Source organism: Onychomys torridus, chromosome 9, assembly GCF_903995425.1.
Source record: "Onychomys torridus chromosome 9, mOncTor1.1, whole genome shotgun sequence".
NCBI classification, from domain to species: Eukaryota; Metazoa; Chordata; class Mammalia; order Rodentia; family Cricetidae; genus Onychomys; species Onychomys torridus.
The window spans coordinates 4222800-4250115 of NC_050451.1; the positions used below are offsets into that span (position 1 = coordinate 4222800).

The window sequence follows — 27316 nt, forward strand, 5'->3', positions numbered from 1 at the left end:
AAGTGCATTACCGATGAGTATCTCTCTTCTCCCAAAACAGTCGGCGAGCTCTGAGCAACGCTTAGAACCTGGAGTAATGGTGAAGTTACTTTGTTGAAATTGTTAGCGTTGGTGGTTAATTCCAAAAGAGAGCACTGTGCCCAGACAGACACCATAGGCCTGGCAGCTTGAAAGTGTCCAGAAAGTGCGGGGCGGGGCTGAATGCTACTCGTCGGCCTGGGGTGATCCGGCGCCCCGCCCCGCCCCCGCCCCGCCCCCACGGGCGGGTCCTAAGGAGTCTTAACGCACCCGCCCGCCTCGCCTGCCTCGGCCGCTGCTTGTCGCCGCCTGAGCCGCTACAGGCTCAGTGTCTCCATCCCCAGCGTCCTCGTCCTCGCCCGATCGCGCCATGGAAGGTTACCACAAGCCAGATCAGCAGAAGCTGCAGGCCTTGAAGGACACGGCCAATCGGCTGCGCATCAGCTCCATCCAGGCCACCACCGCGGCCGGCTCCGGGTGAGCGCGCGGATCTGGCGGGGCGGGGAGCCGGGTCCCGCGGTCTCGCTGGCTCCGTGTCGCGCTGCACGATGTCGCCACGAGGGCGGCGGCGGGGACGCGGTCAGATGGCGGAGTCTTCCGCTGCACCGGAGCGGCCGGGTTCCGCCGTGTGGGCCTCGGCCTCGCGAGCGCCTCCAGCCGGCCCCGGTTCCTGGCTCCCGCTGCACCCGAGCGCGCCTCAGAGCTCCGCGGCTGCACCCGGAGGCCACCATGACTGCTGGCGGGAGAGCCTGGCGCACGTGGGGGCCCCATCCCTCTCCACCAACCTGTTGGTTCCACTGACTTGCAGATGGGGAAACTGAGGTTCCGGGTTTATATCAATTGTTCAAGGTCACAGCGAAAGCTGGCATTCAGCCCTTGCACTGTAAGCGGACAATGTGTGTAGAGCCCACCATTTTGCAGGAGACTCGGGGCCCACACTTCCCCGCATCTCTAACCATGCTCTCCTCCTCGACACTTATTCCTACCCTTACCTTCTGTGGGTTGAAGTCCTGCTTTGGATCCCGGCGCCGCTGAGGACTTCAGGGTGGGGGCGGGGAGGTGACTCTGGTTCGCAACACCCTGGGCATGAGAAGGAAGAAGGGATCAGACCTGAGCTAGGAGGTTTGCCAAGCTTGTAGAACGAAGGCGCGGGGCCCACACGGAAAGGGAAGTTCTGGGGTAACGGTGTTTCCACACTGGGTGGTTTCAAGAAATTCTGAGGTCTCCGTCGGACCTGGTGTGAGACCACTGAGACACTGAGGTGTGGGCTTCGTGGAATGGTTTGGGGAGACTGGGTTGGGAGTGTTCAGAAACCCAACTTAGCTGTGAGCTTAGAACAAAGACCAGAATTCTGGATTCTGGCCAGTTCCATACAGGATATATTATTAGAGTTAATCTCTCTGGCCTTTTATCGTGGGTTCCTACTTACCCTTCGTGCTTTTGAGACGGGTGTTCTCAGAAGGTTTGGGCTGGGAGCCTTTTGCCACTGTGCTTCCCATGCATACTTTGGACCTGTTATCTCTCTTGGGTTTAGATCGCTGCCTGTGGTGTAGGTTGTTCCCTGCCCAAGTAGAGGCCTGACTTCCTTTCAACACGGTCTTCTCCTTAGCTTAGCACGGAGTAGGTCTTCGTGTCCTATGTTGCTTGTTCTCTACTAACCCCTACAGTGATACCCTTCAGGTCTGAAGTTTAGTCAGAGAGGCGGAGCGGTTAACTAACGTATGCAGCTGCACATTCTACAAAACTGATAAGCATGCAGACCTTGCCAAGATCAGGGAGCAGCTAGGTGGGTGTTCCTGGAGGGACACAGCATCCTTGATTCCTTCCTGGTAATCAGTTTACACATGAAGACGTTGAAAAGTAGTGTGTTATGTGATCTGCCCAAACTGGTAGTCAGTGGCTCCTTAGTACAGCCTGGCATGGGGCTGGCGTCTCAGAAAGTTCTCATGGGTGCATGGCGGATATCAGGCTGGAGAATGAATGAAGGGGCAGAGGAAAGGCAGGTGTAGCTTGGAGAGAAATTAAGTAACATTTTCAGCGGGGCTTAACTTCCACGGCAGGGGTGGTCTCCAGGGGAAAGGGTTGCAAGTGGCTACAGAGTTACACCAATGTTTACATTGTAGCCTTAGGAATCCCCTGGACTCTGAAAGTATCCACATGCAAAATGACAGAGGTGGGTATGTAAAATACGACGTGTGTGTTTGTTTGCATGTTTGGGTGTATTTTAGGTGCAGAAAAGTAAGACTTGGAAAAACGTTTTTTTCAGCAGGAAGTAACATTGCTCCTCGGGCCCTGTCACAAGAATGATTTTGAAATGTGTGTGCAAAGAGGGTTTGTGTGCACAGAAAATATTCCAGGAAGGCTTGAGATGTGAGTGTGTTCTGGCTCCTAAATGTTTATTTGGAGGCTCACTACAGTGAGTGAGTTCCATCAAGTGAAGGCAGGTTCAGGACTGAAGTTCTGACCCAGTCAGTAGCAGATAGCTGAACTGACCATCCAATCCATATGTCCCAATTTCTGGGACAATTTGGGACCTGGTAGAGAAAAACACTTTGGTCCAGTCTTCACTGGCTATCCACTGAGGCTGGACATCCTTTCGGTTAGGATCCAGGTTGCTGATTTCAGAATGGCAAGCGGTCCTGAGTGGACAGTATTGTATCATCAGCCCTGTGTGCAGTAGGCCTCATCAGGCCACAGAAAGTCAGCACAGTGGCCTCTGTGTGGGGAGTTGGGTGGGTAGAACATCACAGAGGCCTTTCTGTTGAGGCAGCACCCACAGTGGCCGGACTCACTGGGGTCATCTTCCACGTGCTGACAGCTCATCCAAGCTTTAACAAAAAGAAACTCCAACGACCTTGTCAGAAGTGGCCGGGTTGCTGAGCTTAATGGTGAAAGTTCCCAGCCCTCACCTTGCAGGGCTAGACTATGTTAGCCAAATGCAGCCAAGTGTCATCTGCGGGAGCACCCCAGTCAGGCCTGACTTAGAGGGGAAGTGGTCTGTGCTTTCAGCGAGTCCCTTGTGTTTCTGACCCCACAGCTTTGGAGAGAGAACCTGGAAGGATAGGGTAGGCCCAGACCTGGCTTGTGAGCATGAGGAAATAGCTAATCCTTCTCTGTTCTGAACAGTGATGACCTTGTCAGGAAGACCCTACTGTTCTCAGTGCCTCCGTTTCTCCATCTTTAAATGGTGGAATCATAGAAAGCTGGTTAGTCTTTTTTTTTTTTCTTTTTAACTGTAATAAGATACGTGAGTCAGTCTAACTTAACAAAGAAAATTTTTTTTTTGTTTGTTTTGGTTTTAAATTTTATTTTGGTTTGGTTTGGTTTTTAGACTTATTTTATGTATGTGAGTGTTTTGCCTGCATGTATGTGTGTGTACATATACATATCTGGTGTCTATGGAAGTCAGAAAGAGCATTGGATCCCTTGGAAGAGGAGTTATGGGTGGTTGTGAGCCATTGGGTGGGTGCCAGGAATTGAACCTAGGTCCCTGGCAAGACCAATAAAGTACTTCTAACCCCTAAGTCTGCTCCCCGGCCCAAAAAAAGGTTGGGTTTTTTTGTTTTGTTTTTAAGGTTTATTTATTATGTATATACTGTTCTGCCTGCATGCCAGAAGAGGGCACCAGATCTCATTACAGATGGTTGGAAGCCAAGATGTGGTTGCTGGGAATTTAACTCAGGACCTCTGGAAGAACAGCCAGTGCTCTTAACCGCTGAGCCATCTCTCCAGCCCGGGTTTTTTGGTTTTGTTGTTGTTTAAACTTGTAGTTTTAGATGGAGAGAGTCCAAACAAGCTAAACAGGACATCGAAGAGCATACCCTCTGCTCCCCCAAGGACCTTCCAGTGTTCCATACCCCCTCTGCACCCTGGTCCAAACCTCCAACATGTAACACATACATAGCATCCAAACCATGATTTTCAAATCAGGTCCCTTAGGAGTGAGGCTGAGGGTTCGGGTTGAGCAGATCCTGGGGTCTCACTGCCTGCTGTTGAAGTGGTTGGAGCTATTTCCCTGTTCCCCAATGCTGGCATTCAGGGGCATTTTGATCAGATGTGCAGAGGGCCCTCTCCAGACTCTAGCCCCAGTGTGGCTTCAGCCTCATGGGGCAGAACAGGGCTCCCAAGGGCCAGCTTCTTTTAGGCTGCCTGGGGACATCTGACTCCTGCCCCTCCGGGCTCTGATTGAGGCAAGAGCAAAGCGGTTGAGATTGCCCCAGCAACAGCAGCCATGTTTCTCAATTCAGGGTGAAGACACCTGGCAGATCTTGAACTACTGGGCTCTTTGCCTGGGTGAGCCCTGAATCAGCAAAGCTAAGGGCCAGTATTCCTTAAACCTGGGAACAAAGGGGCGGGCGCTAGTTAGGGTCTGCTGGAGATGACCTCTTGGCTTCCTGTGAACTCAAACTGACTCATAGACTTGACCTCTTGTCTCCAGAACCTGATGCCATGAAATCAGGAGCAGTTCTCTTCCGTAGGTGTCCAGGACACCCCTGAGACCAGGGACCTGGACAGATCTGCGGCTGTAGTATCTAGAGGTGAGGTTGAGCAGAGCTCACAGTGGGGTCTCTTGCTTAGAAGTTGGTTGCATCCGCGGATGGAGCAGAGTGTGATGGCTGAAGGCTGTACAACTTGTCTGGGAAGTGCAGACACCTGAGTGAGAACTTCCTCCACTGCCCTTTCTCAGCACTGCTCTCCTTCCACAGACATCAGTAACTGCCCTGTGGAGGGACACTTTGCAGAGTGAAAGGTTTTAAATGTACACGTCTGACTTGTTTTGTTTTTGTGGTATTAGAGAGTGGACCCAGAGCCAGGCTCTACCACTGAATTGTATTCTCAGCTAATTCTGAAATTTTGTTGTTTGTTTTTCAAGACAGGGTTTCTCTCTGTATCCCTGGCTGTCCTGGAACTCACTCTGTAGACCAGGTTGGCCTTGAACTCAGATCTACCTGCCTCTGCCTCCCAATGCTGGGTTAAAGGCATGTGCTGTCACCACCCAGCTGAGATTTTTTTTTATATCTATGGTAATTTTAATGAATTTATTACTTTTAATTTTAGGACATGCCCCAGCCTCTGAAAGACCTCTCTTGCCCATCTGCAGTTCCTCCCTTCCCACACCTGGCTCAGCTTTCCTGTCTCTGTAAATGTAATTCTTTCTGGATATTTTATCATGATGGAGTTGGACAGAATGAGGTCTTTTGGGTCTGGCTTCTTTCACATGGCATAATATGTAGATTTGTTCACGTGGTAGCATGGCTTTTCATGCTTCATTTCTTTTTACAGCTTCCTTTGTATGTCACACATTTCTTTTGTCCTGCCCCTGCTGGTGACAGGCACTGGGTCTCTGGACAGGTCATTTGACTTCTGAGAACCCTGACAATCCCAACCCCAAAATGAGAAGCATGTTAGACCTGGTCTGTGATAATGTCAATATGGGTATTAACTGAGCTGGCTCGGAAGAGGTGTTGTGAGACAAAGATCTGAAGGAATGAATGGTCTGAGGTCCAGGATCAGGTTCATTCTGGGTGGGAATCAGCTCATTGAGGGACTTCCATCTGATACCCTGAATTTATTAGAAACAAGGTCTTACCCTATATATAACCCTGGCTGGCCTGGAACTCACTTTGCAGAGCAAGCTGCCCTTGAACTCATGGGAAACAGTCTTGCCTCTACCGCCCAAGTGCTGAGATTACAGATGTGTGTACCACACTCAATTTACCAAATATAAGGGGAGGGGAATGTGTGCATAAATTAACCAAGTGTGGCAATACACACCTGTAATCCCAGCTCTGTTTGGAGGACCCCAAGGGCTCACTGACCATCCTGACTATCCAGTTGGTGGGTTGTAGGTTCAATGAGAGACCCTGTCTCAAAAAATAAGATGGGAATCGATGGAGGGAGGCGACTTCTTTGTCCTTTTCCTTATCTCCCATTCTCCCAGAAAAGCAGCCCAAATGCCCCTTTATTCTCTTTTATAGTGTGTATGCATTGCATTTGTATGGTCGTCTCTGTCATGTCTCTGGTGTGCTTTTCTCACATGTTGTTTTTTTTGGTTTGTTTTTTTTTGTTTGTTTGTTTGTTTTTGTTTTTCAAGACAGGGTTTCTCTGTGTAGCTTTGTGCCTTTCCTGGAACTCACTTGGCCAGCCCAGGCTGGCCTCGAACTCACAGAGATCCGCCTGCCTCTGCCTCCCGAGTGCTGGGATTAAAGGTGTGCGCTACCACCGCCCAGCACATGTTGTATTTATGAGGTAACGTTGATGTTGGGTCTGTAAAGGGTAGGTCCCTCATTGCCACTGCAATGGAATGTTCCATTGTATTTCATTCATCTATCCGGTTAATGCACGAAGTGTTGGTTCCAGACCATTCCTTGCTGTTTAATATGGGAGCGTTCTTGTTTGTCCCCCAGGGTACACATGGAATGTATATGTGTGTTCTTCTCTGTATTCCTGTGTGCATAGGCTTGCTGGGTCTTGGGGAACAGGCCTCTCTGACATAGTCTTTCCAAAGTGGCTCACGTTTTCTATCTCTTGTTCAGGTACATTTGGATAAACTACATTTCCCCAGAACTGTTTTGTTTTCAAATCTTTTTATATCAGGTGGGTCAGAATAGTCATCATATATTTGTGCCTTGAGTCCTATTAAGAACAAAAAATAAAACAAACAAAAACAGGGTCTTTACTGTAGCCCAGGCTTTGAAATGGCCGTCCTCCTGCCTCGGGCTCTGAGTGCTAGGGTTACAGGCATATGCCACCACGCCTTGCTCTCGCTGCTGTGTACTGCTCTTCTCATAAGAAAATGAGTCACAAGTTGGCTAGATTTTTGGTGTCTCTCCACTCCCCACACCACCCTTGTGAACTAGATTTTTTGGTCTAGAGGTGTATGTAGTGTGTGGTCAGAGGGCTTGTTCTGCTGGGCAGCCTTGGGTTTGATCCCGGAACTGGCCCTGCCAAAAGTAATAATTTAGAAAGAACTAGCTCTGGGCTCTGGTCTTTAGAGTATGTATTTTCTTACTGTTTCATGAAATTCTAGGGGTTTTTTGTTTGTTTGTTTGTTTGTTTGTTTGTTTGTTTGTTTGTTTGCCAGAACTGAGGAGGACCGAACCCAAGGACCGAACCCAGGGCCTTGCGCTAAATCTCCCACCCCAATTCTAGGGTTTTTATTTATTTATTGTTTTATGTGTATGAATGTTTGCCTGCATGTCTGTACACCACATGCATGTGGTGCTGACAGGGCAGAACAGGGTGTTGGATCCCTGGGGTTGCAGATAATTGTCAGCCTCCATGTGGGTGCTGGGAATTGAACCTGGATCCTTTGGAAGAGCTGTGAGAGCTCTTGCTCTGAGCCATCTCTTCAGCTCTTGCTTTGCTTTTTAATTCGTTTTCTGGGCTGGAGTGTTAGCTCGTTCCTTACAAGCATCAGGATCTGAGAACCCCTCAGAGCCCATGGACGTGGTGGTGTATGCTCATAATCCAGCTGCAGGTGAGGCAGAGACAAATGGATCATGGGGCTCAGTGGCCACCCACTTAATTGGTGAGTCCCAGGCCAATGAGATTGTCTCAAAAATCAACCAAGAGTCGGCAGTAGTGGCGCACAACTTTAATCCCAGCACTCAGAAGCCAGAGGCAGGTGGATCGCTGAGTTCCAGGCCAGCCTGAGATGTTACACAGAGAAACCCTGTCTTGAAGAACTGAAAAGTAAAAAATAAACAAAAATTGAAAAATCAACCAAGGTCATAGCACCTGAGGAAAGACCACCATGAGTCATACCTTGGCTCCTTCATGCACACACATGTGCACCTGAACACATCACACACATCTTTTTTCTGCTCTCTAAGTTCAGTCTAGCTCTTTTTTTCCAGTACCTGCTTGTTGCCCAAGTCTTTTCTTTTTTAGATTTTAAGCCTTGGAGGCTGCTATATGAGGCCATGATTGCTTGGCCTCTCTGGTTTGTTCATTCACCTTGAGGCCCCTTGGGGGATCTTCTCTAGCCTTTTCCTACTGGGAAGCCGAAAAGTGGGAATGGATGCTACAGGGGTGGAAGCCCTCCTGGAGAAGGGACCAAGGACGCTTGTGTGATCTGGAGAAGGGGTGTGTGTGTGTGTGTGTGTGTGTGTGTGTGTGTGTGTGTGTGTAGTGTGTGTGTGTGTATGGTGGTGGTGGTGGTACGGGGAGAAACAGCGGGACCTGGTTCCAAACTGCACTCTTTCTGGGTAGACTGAACTGATATAGATTATAAATGGCCCGTTGGGCCAAGGCAGAATCATTTACGGAACAGGTGGTAGGGTGAATACCCCTCACGCTGCTTCGGCTCAGATGCATCTTCAGCTATGTTTTCCATGGCACCTGCAGGCATCTGATTCAGGCAGGCTGGAGTGCAAAAACAGTTCGTCCTGAAGCCACAGGTCCCTGTGCTTCTGGCCGAACAGGTGTTCTAGAAATTTGGGCGTAAGAGTGGCCATGTCTCCTCGGTACTCAGCACGTCTCAGTTTACAGCATCCTCGCTCGATCTTCGGCTCATTGCTTCTCTCTTGCCTGGAGTGACAGGCGAACCAGAGTCCTGGTCTGTAGCTGAGCAGTTGAAGGGCCTGAGAGGTTTGGCACCTTGTGCCCTCAGCCACCATTGTTGCTGGTTAGTCTTTGGTCTTTTGGGGGACCCTCCACTCAGCTTCCAAATAAATCACACATGAAGGCTTCTTCTTACTTATGAATGCCCGGCCATAGCTTGGCTTAGCTTCTAGCCACCTTTTTTTAACTTAAATTATCCTTTTGCCTCTGGGCTTTTCCCGGTCTCTTAACTTCTGTATCTCACTCTTACTCCGTGGCTTGCTGTGTAGCTGGATGGCTAGCCCCTGGTGTCTTCTTCCTCCCAGATTTCTCCCTCTATATCTTCTCTCTGCCTGCCAGCCCAGCCTATCCTTTCTCCTGCCTCACTTTTGTCCAGTTCTTTACCATCAGGTGTTTTACACAGGCACAGTAACACAGCTTCACAGAGTTAAACAAATAAAACATAAACAAAAATATCACACCTTAAAATGATATTCTACTACAAGCCACTAGTGACAGTGGCCAATCCACTTTGTACCTTTGCATTGGCTCTCATTGGTTCCCCCAGACTCCCTCACAGCATCCCCATCCATAAACAAAGAAGCGGAGCCTCCTGGAGATGAGCTAAGTCACGTATCCCACGTGATGCAGCCCATATCCATATCCACACCCACACCCCGGTTAGAAGGCACGTTTCTGTGGGAGAAGCAGGGAGGACTGGGCTCTTTGTAGGCCTTAGTGGGTATGAAGAGTACATCAGCAGCTGGCCAGATGTGTTGTAGGTACCCTCTTCGGGGGGCTAGCAAGGAAAGCATAAATCAATGGTTTCTTCCACTTATCAACTTGTGGGATCCCCTGTAACTCCTCACCTCCCTCCATGTCTGCTGTGTGTGAGCTTGGGCACTCCTCTGCCACAGACATCACTCTGCCATTCAATTTCTCTGGGTGTCCTCCGTAGTTATGGCCATGCCAGAGTATCACCCCTTAGTCAGTAGGCGGAGTCCCTGCCCTTATCTCTCTTCTTTGGTCCCTTCCTTCCCTACTGGGGCTTCCTCATAATAAGCCATGCCATTTCCCATCCCCCCCCCCCAAATTTTTATTGCATTCATTAAAAAAAAGATTTATTTTATTTTTAGTTGTGTGGGTATGGGTACTCATGTGTGAGTGCTGATGCCTGTGGAGGCCAGAAGAAGGTGTCAGAACCCCTGGAGCTGGGGTTGGTTACAGGCAGCTCCTCATGTGGGTGCTAGGATCAGAACTTGGATCTTCTGGAAGAGTGTTTAACTGCTGAGAGTCACCTTAGGAATGGGGCTGCACTCGGAGGGTAGGAAGGGCAGTTGGCCTGGGTGTTCTCAACTGAAGTGGGCGCTGGTGGCAAGGGGTGAGGGTCCCCCGGAGACAGATAAGAGTCTCTCATTGACATGTCCTCACCTCCCTCTTTTCAGGTGTAGTGTCTTTCCCCCATGACCAGGAGTTCGTAGAGTTAAGTATGGTTAAGTATAAGGCTATCGTGTGTTGGGAACGTGGGGACTAAACTAGCATGGACAGTTCTGGATTCCTCTACTAACCTGTCTATTGCTGGGAGCGATTTACCGCTAACCTGATGGGCAACTCCAAGAGGGGAGGAGGCTGCTGGTGTGAATCCCACCCAGGGTTGCATGTGTCCTTGGGTTTGGTATTGGCATGTTTTAGTGTGAAGCGCCTCGAACAACAGCATCAGGGCCGAGCCGAGCTGCATGTGTGGGAGGCTGACCTTAAAATAGAGTGTGGCTGGGCAGACTCTGCAACTGGCCAGGAGCTACAGCCTCTGGCCTCATTCCGGGGTAGGGACCGGGTTAATCAAGTGATCCTGTGAAGCCTGAACTCACATAGCCTCTAGGATATAATCCTTGTGCTTTCTAAAACCATTCAGTCGTCAAAATAAGACTCTGAAATAGAGACTCCGGAACTGGAAGGGCAGCTTCTTGCTTTTGCCAACCCCACCTCATCTCTTACCTATCCACAGGCAGGAGGGGTTTGTTATTTTTATAATGATAGCCTTTGTGGCGATGAGCTTGTTGTGTGTTGCACGTTTCTGTATGCTAGCCTTCATTCAGAATGTCCATTCAAAAAACAACCAGAAAACTAAAGTCTAATGTTTCAGGTTTGCAAACCTTCCCTTACCCCTCTGCCCGTGGCCCCAATGGACCCAGAGTGGGCAGAATGCTCCTTATAAGCAGGTGGATTCTGGGCAGTCTCTTTGGGGTGTGGCTCCTTGACCAGTTAAGTCCTTAGATTCCCTCTAGGAACTCCTAGATAGGAACTAAGCTCCACCCACCATACTGGGTACTCTTGGGGTGGTATGGCATTCCCTGGTACCCAAGACACACTAGATCCTAAGCCACCAACAGCAGCCTCCTTGAAACATACACTGTGTTTCTAAGAAGTGGGAGCACATGGCTCTGATGAGCCCTGCCTGTGTGTGTCTCCTCAGAACAGGCATCCCCAGGCCCCTGACACATGCCAGAGTGGATGTTGTCGGTCAGGGTCTATGGCTAGGATGCTCATGTCTATCTTCTCTTCTTGGCCACAGCCACCCCACATCATGCTGCAGTGCTGCTGAGATCATGGCTGTCCTGTTTTTCCATACCATGCGCTACAAGGCCCTGGATCCCCGAAACCCACACAATGATCGCTTTGTGCTCTCCAAGGTAAGAACCCTGCTGCTCACCACACCTACCTGGGGCTGGGCCCTGTGGGTTCCCTGGAGTGATGAGTGGTAGCCAGCCCCAGCCCACCCTTCCTTCCCTACCTGCTCAGCCTACTCCCCGCTCTATGCCTTGTGCTGAACTGACAAATTGAACTTGAGCTAAGGAACCAAAATTAACAGGTACAGTAGCCTGGTACATCAGAGACTTAACAAAGCGGGGGTAGGGGGCAGAAGAACCTGCGCTTCTGCTGGGTGTGTGCTGAGTTTTGATGCTGACAGGCAACACTGAAATCCAGGTCTGGAGATCCTGTGTCGCCTTCTGCCTGGGTCCCTCTGTGTTGTGCCAGCATTCTGAGGGCCAACGCTTGCTCTCCTTGTGAGTGACAGTCCACTAGTTGGGGAGTGCCGACGCCCCGTGTTTCCTCTTCTAGTAAAAATCTCAGCTGCCAGCCATACCACAACTGCCCAAAATCCACCTGTCCTCTGGCCTGGCTCAGCAGCCTCTGGTTTCCTGGGACAGGCTGTGAGGCTTAGAAGTCTGTCCAAGTATGTCCCATGCCAGAAACAGGGATTAGGGTGGCGGCTGCCTGCTGGAGTTTTGGACTTGTCCAGCTGCACAGCTGTGCCCCCTGCACCTGTCATGGTGCCTACCCACTTTGGACTGTGGGAACTTTGGGCTGAAAACCAAGTGTCTGGAGAGGGTTGAAAGGGGAGAAGTGGCCTTCACTGGCTTCCTCATCTGAAATGGATATCCTGGCTGGCCAGCTCAGCCAGGCCCGGGAGCAGCGTGTGCAGTGGAAACGGTCCCTGCAGCCTTGCCTCTGACCTCCTTGTGCACTTCCCCACAGGGCCATGCAGCTCCCATCCTATATGCAGTCTGGGCTGAAGCTGGCTTCCTGCCTGAAGCAGAGCTGCTGAACCTGAGGAAGATCAGCTCTGACTTGGACGGGCATCCTGTCCCGGTAAGCCACCCAGCAGGGAGCCTCCTGGGCCTCTGCCTCGTCTCCCTCTTTCCTAGGCACAAAGGGAGAGGGGAAAGGCAGAGGAGCCAACTATGATGAGGAAGGAAAAGAGAGAGGTCCGTGGAGAGCCAGTTAGGAAGTGATGGCAGAAAGGAAGTGGTTTGCCCCTGGGTGCCAGGTTGATCCCAGCACATCCTGATGTATCCCAGGCACACTGTGGTCTAGGGCTTCACTAGGGCCGAACACTCTCTATTATCTGTTATAATCTCTGTTACCCATCTCTAGCTGCTTTAGGTGATCAGCTGTGTTTACAGAGGAGGCAGTTGAGGCTCAGAGAGGTTTAGTTCCCAGCCTGAGGTCACACAGTTCACTGGAGGGCAGGGTTTGGAATTGAACCCACTCCCAGAGTGACTTTGCTGTCTGAATAAGAACTCAGTCTCCAGAAGGGCCTTCTTTCTGCAGGGGAGGGGTTCACTGGTTCTGGGTGGGAATGCTGCCTTGGCTGCCATGGCCAGAGAAGCCAAGACCCTGGGGGGTGAGTTGGAAACGTTCTCTCCTGGCCCCTTGAATAACTGCGGATCTCTCTTACGGCAGAAACAAGCCTTCACCGATGTGGCCACTGGCTCCCTGGGCCAGGGCCTGGGAGCTGCTTGTGGGATGGCATACACGGGCAAATACTTCGACAAAGCCAGGTAACCCGTGCTCCCCACTCCTACCCTTGGTAATTTTGAGGGGGTTCCTCAGTGGCCCAGGCTTAACCCCTCCTACATTGCGTCTGGCTCCTCTTCTTGCCTGACTGGGGCTAAGGAAAATCAACATGTGCCCCCTTCTGCCCTCAAAGCCCTGAGATGGAGACATGACCAGCTCTTCTTTCAGATGAGACCAACTCAGACATAAAGAACCCTCCCAGAGTCTGGCTGTCAGGTCAGGTTTGCATCCTGAGTACATGGTGCTACCACATGCCCTCAGTCTAGTGCCCCGCTCCTGAAAGTGTCAGAGCAGCCTGCCTCCCCACCCCCATGTCTGACTGGGAAGCGTGGCCAGGGCTACTTGCCTTTGTGTATGAAGAGGATTAAATTATGCTCTGGAGGGCAGGGTCCTTGAGGCACCTCCCATCAGCTAGTGAAGAGCCTGAGGTGGGTGGGTGGGTACAGCCTGGTGGGTAGGTTAGCTATTCTGGCCCCAGGAGGTTTCTGGAACTCCCAGTGCCCTTGGGACAGATTTCAGCCACTTGATCTGCTGTGGACAGGTTGCACCTAGTAAACAGAGTGAACAGGCTGCTAGGAGCAACCACTGGTCCCAACAGTTCCTCCAGTCCACCGTGTGGGAGCAAGGCTGAGTGCTGGGTTTCACCTGGAGAAGGTTCACTGAGGGGAGGGGTGTGAGGGGTCACTAGGAAGAATACTTACCTAGATCTTCTGGTCTGAGTGTCCAGAGGCACACCCATCGTCCCTAGGTGCCCTGTGGGCTAGGAGTTTCCTAGGAGGGCTGGAGGGCACTGGCCTATAGCCAGGAACATCCCACTTCCCTGTAGGCTAGCCCTGCAGAAGAGAGGCCACAGCCAGGTCCCTCTGGGGACAGGTAGGAAGCCTGACTGCCCTGCCCACATACCAGGAAGCACCTGCAGGAAGTTCTTGCGGGTGGGGCTTCTGGATCAGCTTTCTGGAGAGCCCCAGTCCTTCTAGGACCCAGCCCCTCAGTCCAGGGTCACCCACAGCACAGCCTTCGCTGCAGTTCCTGGCTGAGCTTTAGGGAGAATATAGCTACACCCAGAAATGATTCACTCTGAGATGAAGTGTCGCAGAGGATGAGGTGTATGCTTAAGAACATTTTATCTAGCCTAGAACCAGAGATGTGAGTTAATTATTCCCTACAGTTGCTTGAAATAATTCCCTGTGAAGGATCGTTTTCTGACCTCGACATAATAGAACAAACCAGTGTAGGGAGAAGGGCTTTAGTGGGTTCCCAGAGGCTGTGGTGGCTTAGAGCCAGAGTTAGCTGAAGCCTAGGCCCTCAGACAGTACCGTGTAGGGGTGGGGATGTGGTGGTGAAGGGCCAGGGCACCAGGAGATTATCGAGCCCAGCCAGGCACCCAGAGCTAGCATGCTGATACAACCAAATGGGTTGCTGGCATACCCTCCCTGCAAGCTCTTTTAAAAGTTTTTTGTTTTGTTTTGTTTTGTTTTAAAGTACATTTATTCATCAACAATGATACAATTTAAAAAACAAACAAAAAAACCCACCAAGTTTCTCAGTGTTTTCTAATTGCTGGTATGTTGCTCTTTGAGATTCAGGGACAATAAATGTCCTAGGGTTTTCAGAATTATGATATTTTAGACATATGACTAACAGTCTTCATGCTCTTGTGATTTGAGTTACTAAAATTCTTGTTTACAAGAATAAAATATACTAAGTTTAGTAGCAGTTACAAAAAAAAAAAAAAAAAACAAAAAAAAAAAAACACATCCCAGAGAGATATCCCATGGAAAACAAAATTTAAAATTCAGGTTCCCTGGAAGATAACAGCCACCATGCGATTACATGTGGACACTGCCTACATGAGTTACTACTGAGTTACAGAGCAGTAATAGAAAGAGAGAGAGAGAGAGAGAGAGAGAGAGAGAGAGAAGATGAAGAAGAAGGAGGGGGGGAAGGAGGGAGGAAGGAAGGAGTAAGTGTGGTGCGTGGCCTTAGCTCTTCTTCTATTATTTATCATTTGTAGTTTAATTGCTGTGGCTAACCTTCAATTTGTGGCCACCTTACCTCAGTTTCTTTCATAAGTGGCTGGAATTACAGGCACGCATCACCAAGTCTGGCTCCCTTTTCTTTATTCTCAACCCCTTTCCCTAATTGGAACCTAATAATATATTTCTTCCACGTTAAGTCTTCATAAAAGGATTTACAAATTTGTAATCCTAATGTAAGTTCACATTCTGCCTTTTAAAACACTAAACTTTCCCCCACCCACCCCCCAGTTTGTCATGGTGAGGAGGCAAATGTGCACATGCCATGGTGAGGTGTGGAGGTCAGTGGATAACTTGGGCAATAAGGGACGTGGGGAATTGGACTTAGGTGGTTAGGCTTGGCATCGGGTACCTGCTGAGCCCTAAAACATCTAAACAGTCTATTGTGGCCATTTCCTTAGTGTTAAAGTAAGAAGAGCTGCTTTAGTGTATAATGTCCTGTCCTGTGGGCATACTGTGTGACACTTAGCCAGTCTTTTGTCGGACATGCAAGATGGTTCCCATGAGCGTGGGCCTTTATCTTAGTTTCCGACGTCACCTTTGCAGCCCCTGGCCCTTATTTGTTGTTTAGTTTCCCTCTAATCATGTAGAGCTTTTATTTCTGTAATCTAAAGAATGGAGTAAACAAAATCTATCACAGTTAATATTAAGTCGGCATGCCTTTGATCCCTGTACTCAGAAGGTAAAGCATGTGGATCTCTGTGAGACAAGGCTGCATAGTGAGACCCTGTCTTAACTACAAAAAACAAATCACATACATTAGGCAGGCACCTCTACCAGAAACTGACAAGTTTTTAAAGACTGGCCTAAGTCTTCTCACATCTTTGGTTTTTTTGCAGGCCGAGTGAAGGCCTTGTCTATACTGAGTTAGCACTCCTCCACTGAGTTACTCCCCCAGCCCCAACATCTTTGAACTTTTTTGAACCCTGATGTACAGAGTAAGTCTAGTATTGACAATGCTGTCATTGACCACTGGGTGCCTTCTTAATTTACAGCCTCTGGAGAGCCATGCTGACAGGTACTTAAGTGGATCACAGTGTAGTACCAATCCCTAACATTTGACATCTGGCATCTCCAGCTAGGGTTAGCCAGGCTTCTCTAGGCCCCCACATGTATTCCCAGCCTCATTCCCAGCATCTCAGGACCTTAGGACACTCTCCTCTCTTAGTCTTTTGACCCTTTGGGGCTAGCCCTGTCTCTGATCTTGAAGCACAAGGGTTATGTTGTAACCCAGCTTGGTTCCAGTCGGACTTTGTGGAAGTGGACTGGACATGGGACACAGCCATTCCATCTCCCTAGAGGCTCTGGAGGTCAGGATCCCCCCATGCGTGTCTCTCTGGCTCTTATCATGGAGGTCCTTTTGGGGAGCTGCTGTGTCAGACCAGAGCTCCTTTGGGGTGTTTGGGCCCCAGTAGCCTTAGGAAGAGAGAAGATGGCTTGGGGAAAAGCATGTGTCCGAAACGTGGGGCCTCCCGTCCAGGGTACGAATGGCCCCACCTAGTAGACGCCTCACAAGAAAAGCCCCAGGCAGGGAAAGATGCTGGAAGTTCTGTGGCCTGTGCCCGTGGAAATGCTGAGTCATGCTGACGGCCCTGGCTGCCTAGCTATGGGCCTGCAGCAGTCAGTTTGTGAGCTCAGTGCAAGGTGTAGGGGTACCCACCTCCCCATCCTGACACCCCTCCCTCTCTGTGCATTTCTATACAGCAAGGAGCTGACAGTCCAGGACACAGTCAGATATGTAACTTCAGACACAAGCCCTTTGACTGATCTGAATGTTTTCTTGGCCTCTGTGAATTTGGGGAATTCCTCTTAAGGAGGTCACTCAGCTCAGGGCCCAGCACCAACCATGGGGCAGGCCCATGATGGAGGCAGTTACTCTTGGCTACTGCTGCAAGACCTCCAGATCCTCACCTCCCTTGGGGGAAGGGGGTCTCTGAACCAGTCCTCTGCCTCTAGCCTCACCTCTCTTTACCCCACCCTCCAACAAAAGTTTCTGCTCTCTCGAGTAATGTACCCTGATTTCATACTCGGACCTTGACACCCTGCTTTGAGAAGACCTCCCTTGCCGGTGTGGAGGGGAGAAAGCTGTACTGGAGAAAGGCCAGGACAGGTCTTGGAACCTCCAGAGAGCCTCCCTGTGAGGCACCTGGTCCCTGTGCTGCTGAGCAGCTGTTGTGCTGCTGAGCAGCTGTGCCTAGTCTCTTCCCCCGGGTTGAATGAGCCCAGGTGCCCAAGGTCCCATCCATCCAGTCTTTGCTGGGGGAGGGGTGCTAGTCTCTCAAGTCCTTCATCACTCTTGCCTCAACAGCCCCAACTGGCCAGATCCCTATCATCTCAGCAGCCGGTCCTGCGGCTCCTGGCAACTTCCATGTGGAGTGTGGGCTGGCCCCAGGGTCCCAGTGATGGCATTGACCTTGCCATGTCTCTGCTGCCTGCTCTACATAGCCATATGTGGCTGGCTGCACCTCTGTCCGGGTTTCTTGGGAGGGTGGTGTTAAGGGCCTCACTCTCCCAGGAGAGAGGGACCAGCTCTCCCACGAGCTTTTTGTCCACAGCTACCGAGTCTATTGCATGCTGGGAGACGGGGAAGTGTCTGAGGGCTCTGTCTGGGAGGCCATGGCCTTTGCCGGCATTTACAAGCTGGACAACCTCGTTGCCATTTTTGACATCAACCGGCTGGGCCAGAGCGACCCAGCTCCGCTGCAGCACCAGGTGGACATCTACCAGAAGCGCTGTGAGGCCTTTGGGTATGTATGAGGCCGTGGCTTGAGAAGGGCTCTTTTAAAGCAGATTTATTCACATGGTCGCATCACCTAGACACTAGTCTATTTGTGGGGGAGAAGGGTACAAGGTGTATTAGGCTCAGTCCATGAGGCTGAAGGACATGTGACAAGGGTGAACATGAGTTGGCTAGTCCAACCAACCCCAGCCATCTTGGAGAGGAGGGGCAGGCTTCCTCTCTAGTGAAATGGTATCGGCTTTTTCTGAACTTCCTACTTGAGCCTTCAGTGACCGCGAGTTCAGACTCAAGTGTTGTGAAGCAGGTAAGTAGGGGTCAGCCTGAGGGCTTCCCGCCTCGGCATGTCTCCTCAGCCCCAAAGACAAGATGCTCTGAAGTTGGGGGCTCTGACGTGCCTTGTGGCTGAGGAGGCTATGGAGGGGGGACTGCAGGCTGGGGAGCAAGCTGGGCTGGGGAAATGCGAGGCTTGAGAGCCTTGGGTGGGGCGGCCACGGCTTTTCTTTGTAATGGATCTATGTCTGTGACTTTTGAGGAGAACGCCTGTCCAGGGTGTCTTGACCTTACAAAGGGAGAAGGTGAGGGAAGTTAGGAACAGGCTTTCTGTTGGGCAGGGGTGCCTACAAGGTCTCCCCAAGATCACACCAGTCTGGAAACTTGAGTATAACCCTAGCCATACCCACTGGGGTCTGTGTCTGTAATTCCTTGTATCCTCATTTGTGTAAATCCTTGCATTGTGACTGTGGACAAATTACAGTGTGTGTCTGTGTATGTGTGTTTACACACCTGTGTTACTAAAGGATGGGACCAGGGCCTCATGTGTGTTTGGCAAGCATTAATACCACTGAGCTACATCTTTGGTCTGCTGCCATCTTTATTAATATATCCAAAAGGGGGGGTGGCATAGCTCAATGGTAAAGCCCTTGCCTAGCATGCACAAGGCTCTGAGTTCAATCCCCGACAGCGGTGGGGTGGAGTAGAGTGTTAGGGTTCACAGGGCCATGCCAGCTCCTTGACAGAGGTTAAATAACATGGTTGAGTGTATAAAAGTCTGCAATATCTATGGAGGAATCAGGTGCACACTGAGCCAAACATTTTATGAATCTAATAACACATGGGTTCCAAACTCAGTGCATTGTCTCCAAAACATCTAAGGGAAATGAGTGGATCAGGACGAAAGGACGGGGCATGAACTAAGCTTTGAATTATTTGAAAGGAGGGAAATTAAAACTAAGCAAAGGAAGCAGAGTAATGTAGGGAAGAAAGAAAGTCCAGATTGGAAACAGCCGTGTCTTAGACTTTCCAGCTGGAGTTCGGCCATGGGGTGGCATGCAGGCAAGCTCCCAGATGCTGGGCCACATATTTCCCTGGGGGCTTTTCAGGGTCCTCTGGCACCTGGCTGCCCCTTACCCTGTGCCACCTCTGTCCCCAGTTGGCATGCCATCATCGTGGATGGACACAGCGTGGAAGAGCTATGCAAGGCCTTTGGCCAGGCTAAGCACCAACCAACAGCCATCATTGCCAAGACCTTCAAGGGCCGTGGAATCGCAGGTCTGTATGTTTCCCCATCCCCATAGAGACCCTTGTGCCTGAAGAAATGCCTGTCATTTCCCTAGAGTGACTGGTCTCAACTGAGCTATATAGACAGGCAGGCAGACATTTCCTGAGTGAAACAGCCCCTCAGTGTATGGTGTCATTCAATGGACTGTCCCTGCCAACTCCAGCCATCTGCCCTGGGTTGCAGTGAACGTGGTACTGTGCAGCCCCGAAGCTTTTGGAAAGACCTGAATTCTCTCCAAGGAAGCAGTGCCTGGCAGAGGCCTTCCCCGAGCCTCCAACAATGGTTCCCTGCTTGAGAGGGAAGCAGGCATAATTCCCTCCCCAACATCCAAGGTTGAACTCCAGATCCTTTGCCTACTTTAAAGAATAAATGGAAGGATCAAGCTGTAAATGATCAGAGACAATGAGAAATCTCACCCCAGTTCTAATGGTTGTAATAAAAAAGACAGACAATAGAACCGGGAATATGAGGCACATGCCTGTAATCCCAGCACTCAGCTGGTGGAGGCAGAAGAGAATAGGGTGACCCTCGGCTACTTAACAAGTTTTAAACCAACCTGGTTTTGTGAGACTGTGTCTCAAAAGGAAAGTGGGGCTGGCAAGATGGCGTAGTAGGTAAAGTTGACTGCTGCCAAGCTGGATGATTTGAGTTAATCCTTGGAACCAACATAGAGGTTTAGGTTTGGAAGTACCTCAGACTGCCTGGTACTGACTGGGAGGGTTGGTCTGTCCATTCTTGGATCTGCTTAGGCTACTGTAACATAAGGTGACCTCAGAGGTTGTTAGGCCTCACTGGTCCCCATACGGTGAAGCTCTGAAGGGATGGGAAGACCTCACTCTGCTCACAAAGGTGTTGGGTAAACTTAGAAATTCTCTCTCCTTCTGGTTGTCAGCTTCGTTTTCTGGCAGGGATTCCTCCCAACTCCCCCCAAAACTGAGTCTGAGTTCTCTAGCATGGGCTGCAGAGTCTGGGGTAAGGGCCTGCGGGGACGGTGGCAAAGGGGGCATACATCTGCCCTCATGTGGCTCCTCCTCTTCCTGTTCATCTGAGCCATTTCCCTGGGTGGTGGGCATGCAGAAGTCTTCTGTGACCCTCTTTTTCTGTCCCGACACCGCCATTCCCATGATTTCCCTCTGTGGACATTTCTACCTGACCTGCTGTCTTCTCCAATACCTGCAGGGATTGAAGACAAGGATTCATGGCATGGGAAGCCCCTCCCCAAAAACATGGCTGAGCAGATTATCCAGGAGATTTACAGCCAGATCCAGAGCAAAAAGAAGATCCTGGCCACGCCCCCTCAGGAGGATGCCCCTGCAGTGGACATTGCTAACATCCGCATGCCCACCCCACCCAGCTACAAAGTGGGAGACAAGGTACCTAGTTGGCTCTTTAGTGAAGTGGATTGAACTGGGATGGGGCTTGTTCTCTGGTGTCCCGGGGTCTATGCCTTCTGGAAAGGAATGAGTCTGTGGCAAACAGGGGAACTCAGGCTCCTTGTCTGTTCCTGATGGAGGAGTTATGTGCCTGTAGAGACTCGGAGAGCACAAGGGACTTGGTCACATAGTAAGCTTCTAGTTGAAATGATTGCAGAGTTCAGGGCTCCTTCGTGGTCTGGTAAAGGCTAGGTGGAGCTGTCTTGGTCTGTGCTTTTCTCTGAGTAAAGCTCTCAGTGAAGCTTTCCAACTCCAGGCCCTTGGTCTGCTTGTGTTTTGGCAGTTTCCAGGTCTCACTGGGCTCATGTTTTCTGTCTCCTTTTTATGTTGTTTTGAGTTTCTTGACACCAAGTTTCACCAAACTCTGGCCCTTGCTCCTGGTGCTGGAGTTACAAGCACGTGCTACTCCTATGCCCAGCCTCTGTTCCCATGTTTATAGTTCCTCAGAAGCTTCAGACAAGACTCCCGGCCTCAGCCCTAACATGCCTTGGTGGTACTCAGCCTGTGTTCCTCTCTGCAGATAGCCACCCGGAAGGCCTACGGACAGGCCCTCGCCAAGCTGGGCCATGCCAGTGACCGCATCATTGCTCTGGATGGAGACACTAAAAATTCCACCTTCTCGGAGCTCTTCAAAAAGGAGCACCCAGACCGCTTCATTGAGTGCTACATTGCCGAGCAGAACATGGTGAGTAGGCTGAGGGGCACAGCCCGCCACAGCTGCAGAACCACCACGATGGGGCAGCGGCTGCAGAACCACCACGATGGGGCAGCAGCAGCCTGAAGCCCTCTTCCTCCCTGGGCAGCCATATCGGCAATGCCAAGTATCAGCCGTGGGCCAGCTCAGAGAAACCACAGGAGCAATTAGGACCCCACGTTGACCTTTGACCTTGAATGGCCATTGAATGGCCACTTTAGGGGTGATTATTCCCAAGGGGCACTTACACGTGGGAGGAGCTTGCTGTATGTAGGACAGGTGTGGTGGTAAAGGGGACCTGCTGTCCCATAGAACCTTTTTTTTGAGCTGAGGATCAAACCCAGGGCCTTGTGCTTGCTAGGCAAGCGCTCTACCACTGAGCTAAATCCCCAACCCAAACCTTTTTTTTCTTTAAAAGATGGACTCCCACGTATCCTAGGCTGTGCCCTTGATTTCAGTATGTAGCTAAGGCTAGCCTTGAATTCCTGATCCTGCTATATCCTAAGTGCTAGGATTACAGACGGCTGCCATGCCTGGTGTCAAAGGAAAATGATCTTGAGAGAAGTTTTGAGGGGACTGTTTCAAGTCGTAAGAGTCTGGGGATGAGAGGCTCTTCCACTTCCCACGTGTGGCCGCAGGAGGGTTCTGGGCTCGCTGCTTCTTCAGGGCTGCCTGACCTGGCCTTCCCGTCCTCAGGTGAGCATTGCCGTAGGCTGTGCTACGCGCGCCAGGACAGTGCCCTTCTGCAGCACTTTCGCAGCCTTCTTTACTCGGGCCTTCGACCAGATCCGCATGGCCGCCATCTCTGAGAGCAACATCAACCTCTGTGGCTCCCACTGTGGCGTGTCCATTGGTGAGTTTAGACCGGGTGCTAGCACCCACTCGCTCCCTTCCTCGGAGCAGTGGATGTGGGAGGGGTTGAGACCAGGGGGCCAGTCATCATCTTCTTCTTTTTACTGCCCCAGGGGAAGATGGGCCCTCGCAGATGGCCCTGGAAGACCTGGCCATGTTTCGGTCGGTTCCCATGTCAACCGTCTTTTACCCGAGTGACGGAGTGGCGACAGAGAAGGCAGTGGAATTAGCAGCCAATACGAAGGTCAGCCGTGCAGCTGTTCTTTTTGAAGCTAGCTCTTCCGTAAAGAGGCAGAAGAGGAGGCCAGCACAGAGGCAGAGCTGGTGTCTGGATGCCCAGGGAGGCATTTCCTGACCTTGTCATGGTGTTTGTATAGCTTAAAGAAACGAGACCAGGAAGAACAAAACATACCATTCGTGGCATCCAGTTGGACAGTGGACAATATTTGCCCTGCTTGAGTTGAAGAACAGAGTAAACGGTTCAGATCAAGAGCTGCCCTGCCACAGAGTAGCATATAGAGTTTCCTGTTTCTTGCCTGAGAGCAGGGGCCGGCCTCACTGAGGCATTCTGGAGACTAGCCCCACCAAGAAATCAGGCCAGTCAGTCTACTTTCTTGCTTCCAGTCTGAGATTAGCCAAACTGGGAATGCTCCTCATGTGTTCAGAGGTGCCAGCCACAGGAAACAAGCCCCATCTCCTTGCTGTAGCAGCTGGGACGCAATGACTGTAGTTTATAATTGATAGATGGCTGGTAAAGGCTTGCACCTGGGAAGAGTGGCCATCTAGAAAACTCCGCCCTCTGTCACAGGACAGGTCTGTGTGCTGTCCTGTATTTCTCAGTTTATCTGTTCCAATCTCAGGGCATCTGTTTCATCCGGACAAGCCGCCCAGAAAATGCCATCATCTACAGCAACAATGAGGATTTCCAGGTTGGCCAAGCCAAGGTCAGTGCCCTTCATGTCTGAGAGAACCCCAGACAGCCACCGACCCTGCCACTACTCCCACTACCAGACCTTACCCTGGCCCCTAGTCTGAACTTCACTGTCCCCATGTCACCCCCAGGTGGTTCTGAAGAGCAAAGACGACCAGGTTACAGTGATCGGGGCTGGTGTGACTCTGCATGAGGCCTTGGCAGCTGCGGAGCTGCTGAAGAAAGGTAAGGAGGGAGGGACCAGGAAGGTCACAGCCTGAGCGGTGTCTACACGTTACACAGACTCTCATCTAGTCAAAGGGTGACCCCGAAGCCACCCTTTGAGTCATTACACTGGGACTGATGACTTCAGTCTCAACCTGTGGTCCCAGTGTATCATATCAGAGGCCTTGGAGCCTGACGGTGAGGCTGGAGTCACAGCTCAGCTGGCCATCATTGTGCCTCTGTTTCCTGTCTGTAAACTGGTTCTTAACCTTTATGACTATCCTGAGGACTTAGGTGTGACTTTGCATTAACACTATTATTACAGGTATTGATGTTAGCTAGTGATAGCGTAGGGCAGGCATTAAGGCCCTCTCCATAGGATCACCACACATGCCAAATCTCAAGCTGTGAGCACCAGGAAGCGAAGGGTAGTAGCTTGGTTTGGTGACTTCAGAGTGGCCTGTGCGGAATGGGGTGAACAGGCCTGAGAGGTCCAGAAAGCCCTGCCCAGGCTGGGCAGCTGGGTGTGGTGAACGTCTAGCTTTTCTCCCGAGAGGGTGGCTGGCTACAGCTCTTCTTCCTATCACTCCATAAACCTTTGTCTTAGATCAGACATCTGAAGCCCCCCTTTATCCTCAAAGGCCTCAGAGGATGAGGACTCCCACATACCAATCTATCCTTGGACAGTGCACAGGGCACACAGCTGGCCAGGATCTCCCAGAGGGCATTGGCAAGCAAAGGCTCAACAGCCAGCCCCCAGAGCTATGAGATAATCCCCAAGGCGCCCCATTCAGGACAAGGGGCCACTGAAGTCCCTCCACAGGGCAAAGCACAGCATTGCAGCCTTTTTCTTATCTGTGTTCTGGTCTTCCCTCACAGAGAAAATCAGCATCCGAGTGCTGGACCCCTTCACCATCAAGCCCCTGGACAGAAAGCTCATTCTTGACTGTGCGCGTGCAACCAAAGGCAGGGTTCTCACGGTGGAGGATCACTACTATGAAGGTAATTGGGCTGCACCAGACTGGGTCAAGAAGGCTAGAGAAAGGAGCAGGGGCCAGGGAGCCAAGGTGTAGACAGGGCTCGGAAGTCCTCTGAGGGCAGTCTGCCTTTGCCACTCATAGCACTGACGGGGGCTCATGGAGCTCGGCCAGCCGGCAGCTGTGAGGTAGCTGGGTCCCCAAGCCAAAGCCTAAAGCCTCATAAGAGGCCGGGTCCCAACTGTACTGACATAGGGCTGTGGGTTTTAATTTTTTTTTTAGTTTTTTTGGGGACAGGGTTTCTTTCCTGTAGACCAGGCTGGACTCAAACTCACAGAGGTCTGCCTGGCTCTGCCTCCCAAGTGCTGGGATTAAAGGCGTGCGCCACGACCGCCGGGCCAGAGTGTCTTTTTTAATCCTTTCAAAGCATCTTTTTTTTTTTTTTTTTTTTTTTTTTTTAAGATTTATTTATTTATTATGTATACAGCATGTATGACTGCAGGCCAGAAGAGGGCACCAGGTCTCATTACAGGGGGTTGTGGGCCACCATGTGGGTGCTGGGAATTGAACTCAGGACCTCTGGAAGAGCAGCCAGTGTTCTTAACCTCTGAGCCATCTCTCCAGCACCTCAAACATCTTCTACAAATATATGCCACTTCTTTCTTAGAGAAGTCTCTGAGGAAGACATGAGCTTCTAAGGTGCATGACTTGGTGGGGGTGAAGCTCACCTCCACCTGTACACACATACTAAATAAAGAAATAAATGGAGGAGCTGGAAAGGCTCAGCAGTCTTCCAGAGGACCTTGGTTCAATCCTTATCACCCACACAGCAGTTTACAAGCATCTCTAACTCCTATTCCAGGGGACCTATTTTAAAAAATAAAGTGTTCCACAGGCACATTAAAAAAAAAATTTTAATTCCATAAAGTTAAGCATCATGGCAACATCCTAGCACTCAGGAGGCAAAGAGAGGCGAATCTCTGTGAATTCAAGGTCTCCCTGATCTAGATAGGCCAGCCAAAGCTGCAAAGAAGAATGGATGCGGGTGCCTCAGGTGGTAGAGTCTTGCCTAGGGTGCACGAAGTCCTGGGTTCCATCCCCAGCACTGCATAATCGAGCAGGTGGCTCACACACAGAACCCCAACATTCTGGAGGAAGAATTAAAAGAATCCGAAGCTCAGGATCATGGATCAGACTTTTTCTTTTAGGCCACCAATCAGCTCTCAAATCATGACAAAGAGACTTAGTAGTTTTGAAGGCTCAGCCTAGCGTAGGCTCGCTCGTCTCTATCTAGCTTCTTAAACTTAGATGAACCTGTTCTCTTTATCTACCTTTGGCCTCTGGGCTTTTTACTTCTCTTTCCTTCTGTGTATCTTTCGTTGCCTCTCGTGTCTGGCTGGCCGGTGGCTCTGGCTTCCAGCCTCTGTAGATATTACTTTAACTATAAAAAAGTTATGTTACAGGTTGGAGAGATGGCTCAGAGGTGAAGAGCAGTTAGTGCTCTTCCAGAGGTCCTGAGTTCAATTTCCAGCAACCACATGGTGGCTCACAACCATCTATAATGGGATTAATGCCCTCTTCTGGCCTGCAGGCATACAGGCAGACAGAGCACTCATATGTTAAAAATAATAAACAAATACGTTTTAAAATAATAATATTCCACAGCAAGGAATCCTAGACTACAGTCAGTTTGAGGCCATCCTGAGCTATCTCAAGAAGAAAAAAAAAAAAGAATAGAGTAAGTGCTCATTCTAAGTAATGGATTACTTATTCTATTACTGTGATGCATTAGTGATGTCTGATCTGGCCAGGGGGGTGGTGCATATGCAATCTTTGACATTTGGGCTCAGACTAAGACTTACCTGACTTTCCTTTTTCAGGTGGCATAGGTGAGGCCGTGTCTGCTGCAGTAGTGGGTGAACCTGGGGTCACTGTCACCCGCCTGGCTGTTGGCCAAGTACCAAGAAGTGGGAAGCCAGCTGAGCTGCTAAAGATGTTTGGTATTGACAAGGACGCCATTGTGCAGGCTGTGAAGGGCCTTGTCACCAAGGGCTAGGGAGGGCATGGGGTGCTGGGCGGGGGAGCTGCACATTCCTGCAAGTGTCTGGCAAGGTGCTCAAAGATGTACTGAGAGGAGACAAGAAGACATAAATATATGTTTTGAGAAAGATGAACTCTGAGGCCATTTCTTTGTGAACATATCCAGTGCAGGTTGTGGGACAGATGAGGGGAGACAGCTGGTGCTCTCGGCTTGGGGTCGGGATCTGGTGTCCCCAGGAATCACCTTCCCCTGTCCAGCTTCTACAACTGAGTGTACCCTGCCTTTTAGCTGGTAACTTTCCTGGATCCTTCATAGCCTCATGTCCCCTAAGGTCCTGTCAGAGCTTGGCGTAGAAAGACTCATTCGTTCCTAGTCTTTGTCCTTTTGGGGGACATGAGCCACTGGTAGGCTCCCTGGTTAATACTCCGTGCCCTTGGGGAAGATGAGGCACATTTGTAGAGCTCTTGTCTGCCCTTGAGTCTGGGCAGAGGGAGCTGCTTGGCCAGATCTGGCTGTGCTGGGGACTGTGTGGCACCAACTCCAGAAACAACAGGGAAGTAGGTCTCAGGGAGATGATTAGGACTTCTCAGTGGGTGACTGGGTTGAGGGTAAACCCTGGGAGGGAGGCCTTGAGCCCCACATATCAGGAAATCCTCTTCAGTGAAAAAAGCAGGCAAGCCATCCCCCTGCCTGGGACAACTGAGGGACAGTGGGAAAGGGCTGCTTCTCAGCCAAGAGTTTGGAGCCCTGCCATAATTACAGTGGTTCTTTTTTCTTACATGGTTCATAACAACGAAAAACCAGTAAACCATAAAACCAGAAGTCTGGGCGCTTGGTCACCACCTGGTGGTCATCTGTGGTACTGCAATGCTAAGCACACGCCCTGCATAGGAATCTGAGGAAGGAGACTAGGGAAGGCATTGTGTCCT

General features: G+C 50.6%; 1 protein-coding gene across 1 annotated transcript; it reads left to right on the forward strand.

Annotated features, from left to right (window-relative positions):
• The first annotated feature begins 250 nt into the window (after positions 1-250).
• Positions 251-26520, forward strand: Tkt (transketolase). The gene is made up of 14 exons (XM_036199155.1): positions 251-495; positions 11135-11252; positions 12100-12213; positions 12808-12905; positions 17513-17704; positions 19127-19245; positions 20435-20628; positions 21209-21373; positions 22079-22235; positions 22348-22478; positions 23095-23178; positions 23297-23390; positions 24249-24371; positions 26227-26520. The coding sequence occupies exons 1-14, from the start codon at positions 389-391 to the stop codon at positions 26400-26402; spliced, it is 1872 nt and encodes a 623-aa protein (XP_036055048.1). The 5' UTR covers positions 251-388; the 3' UTR covers positions 26403-26520.
• Positions 26521-27316: the final 796 nt, after the last annotated feature.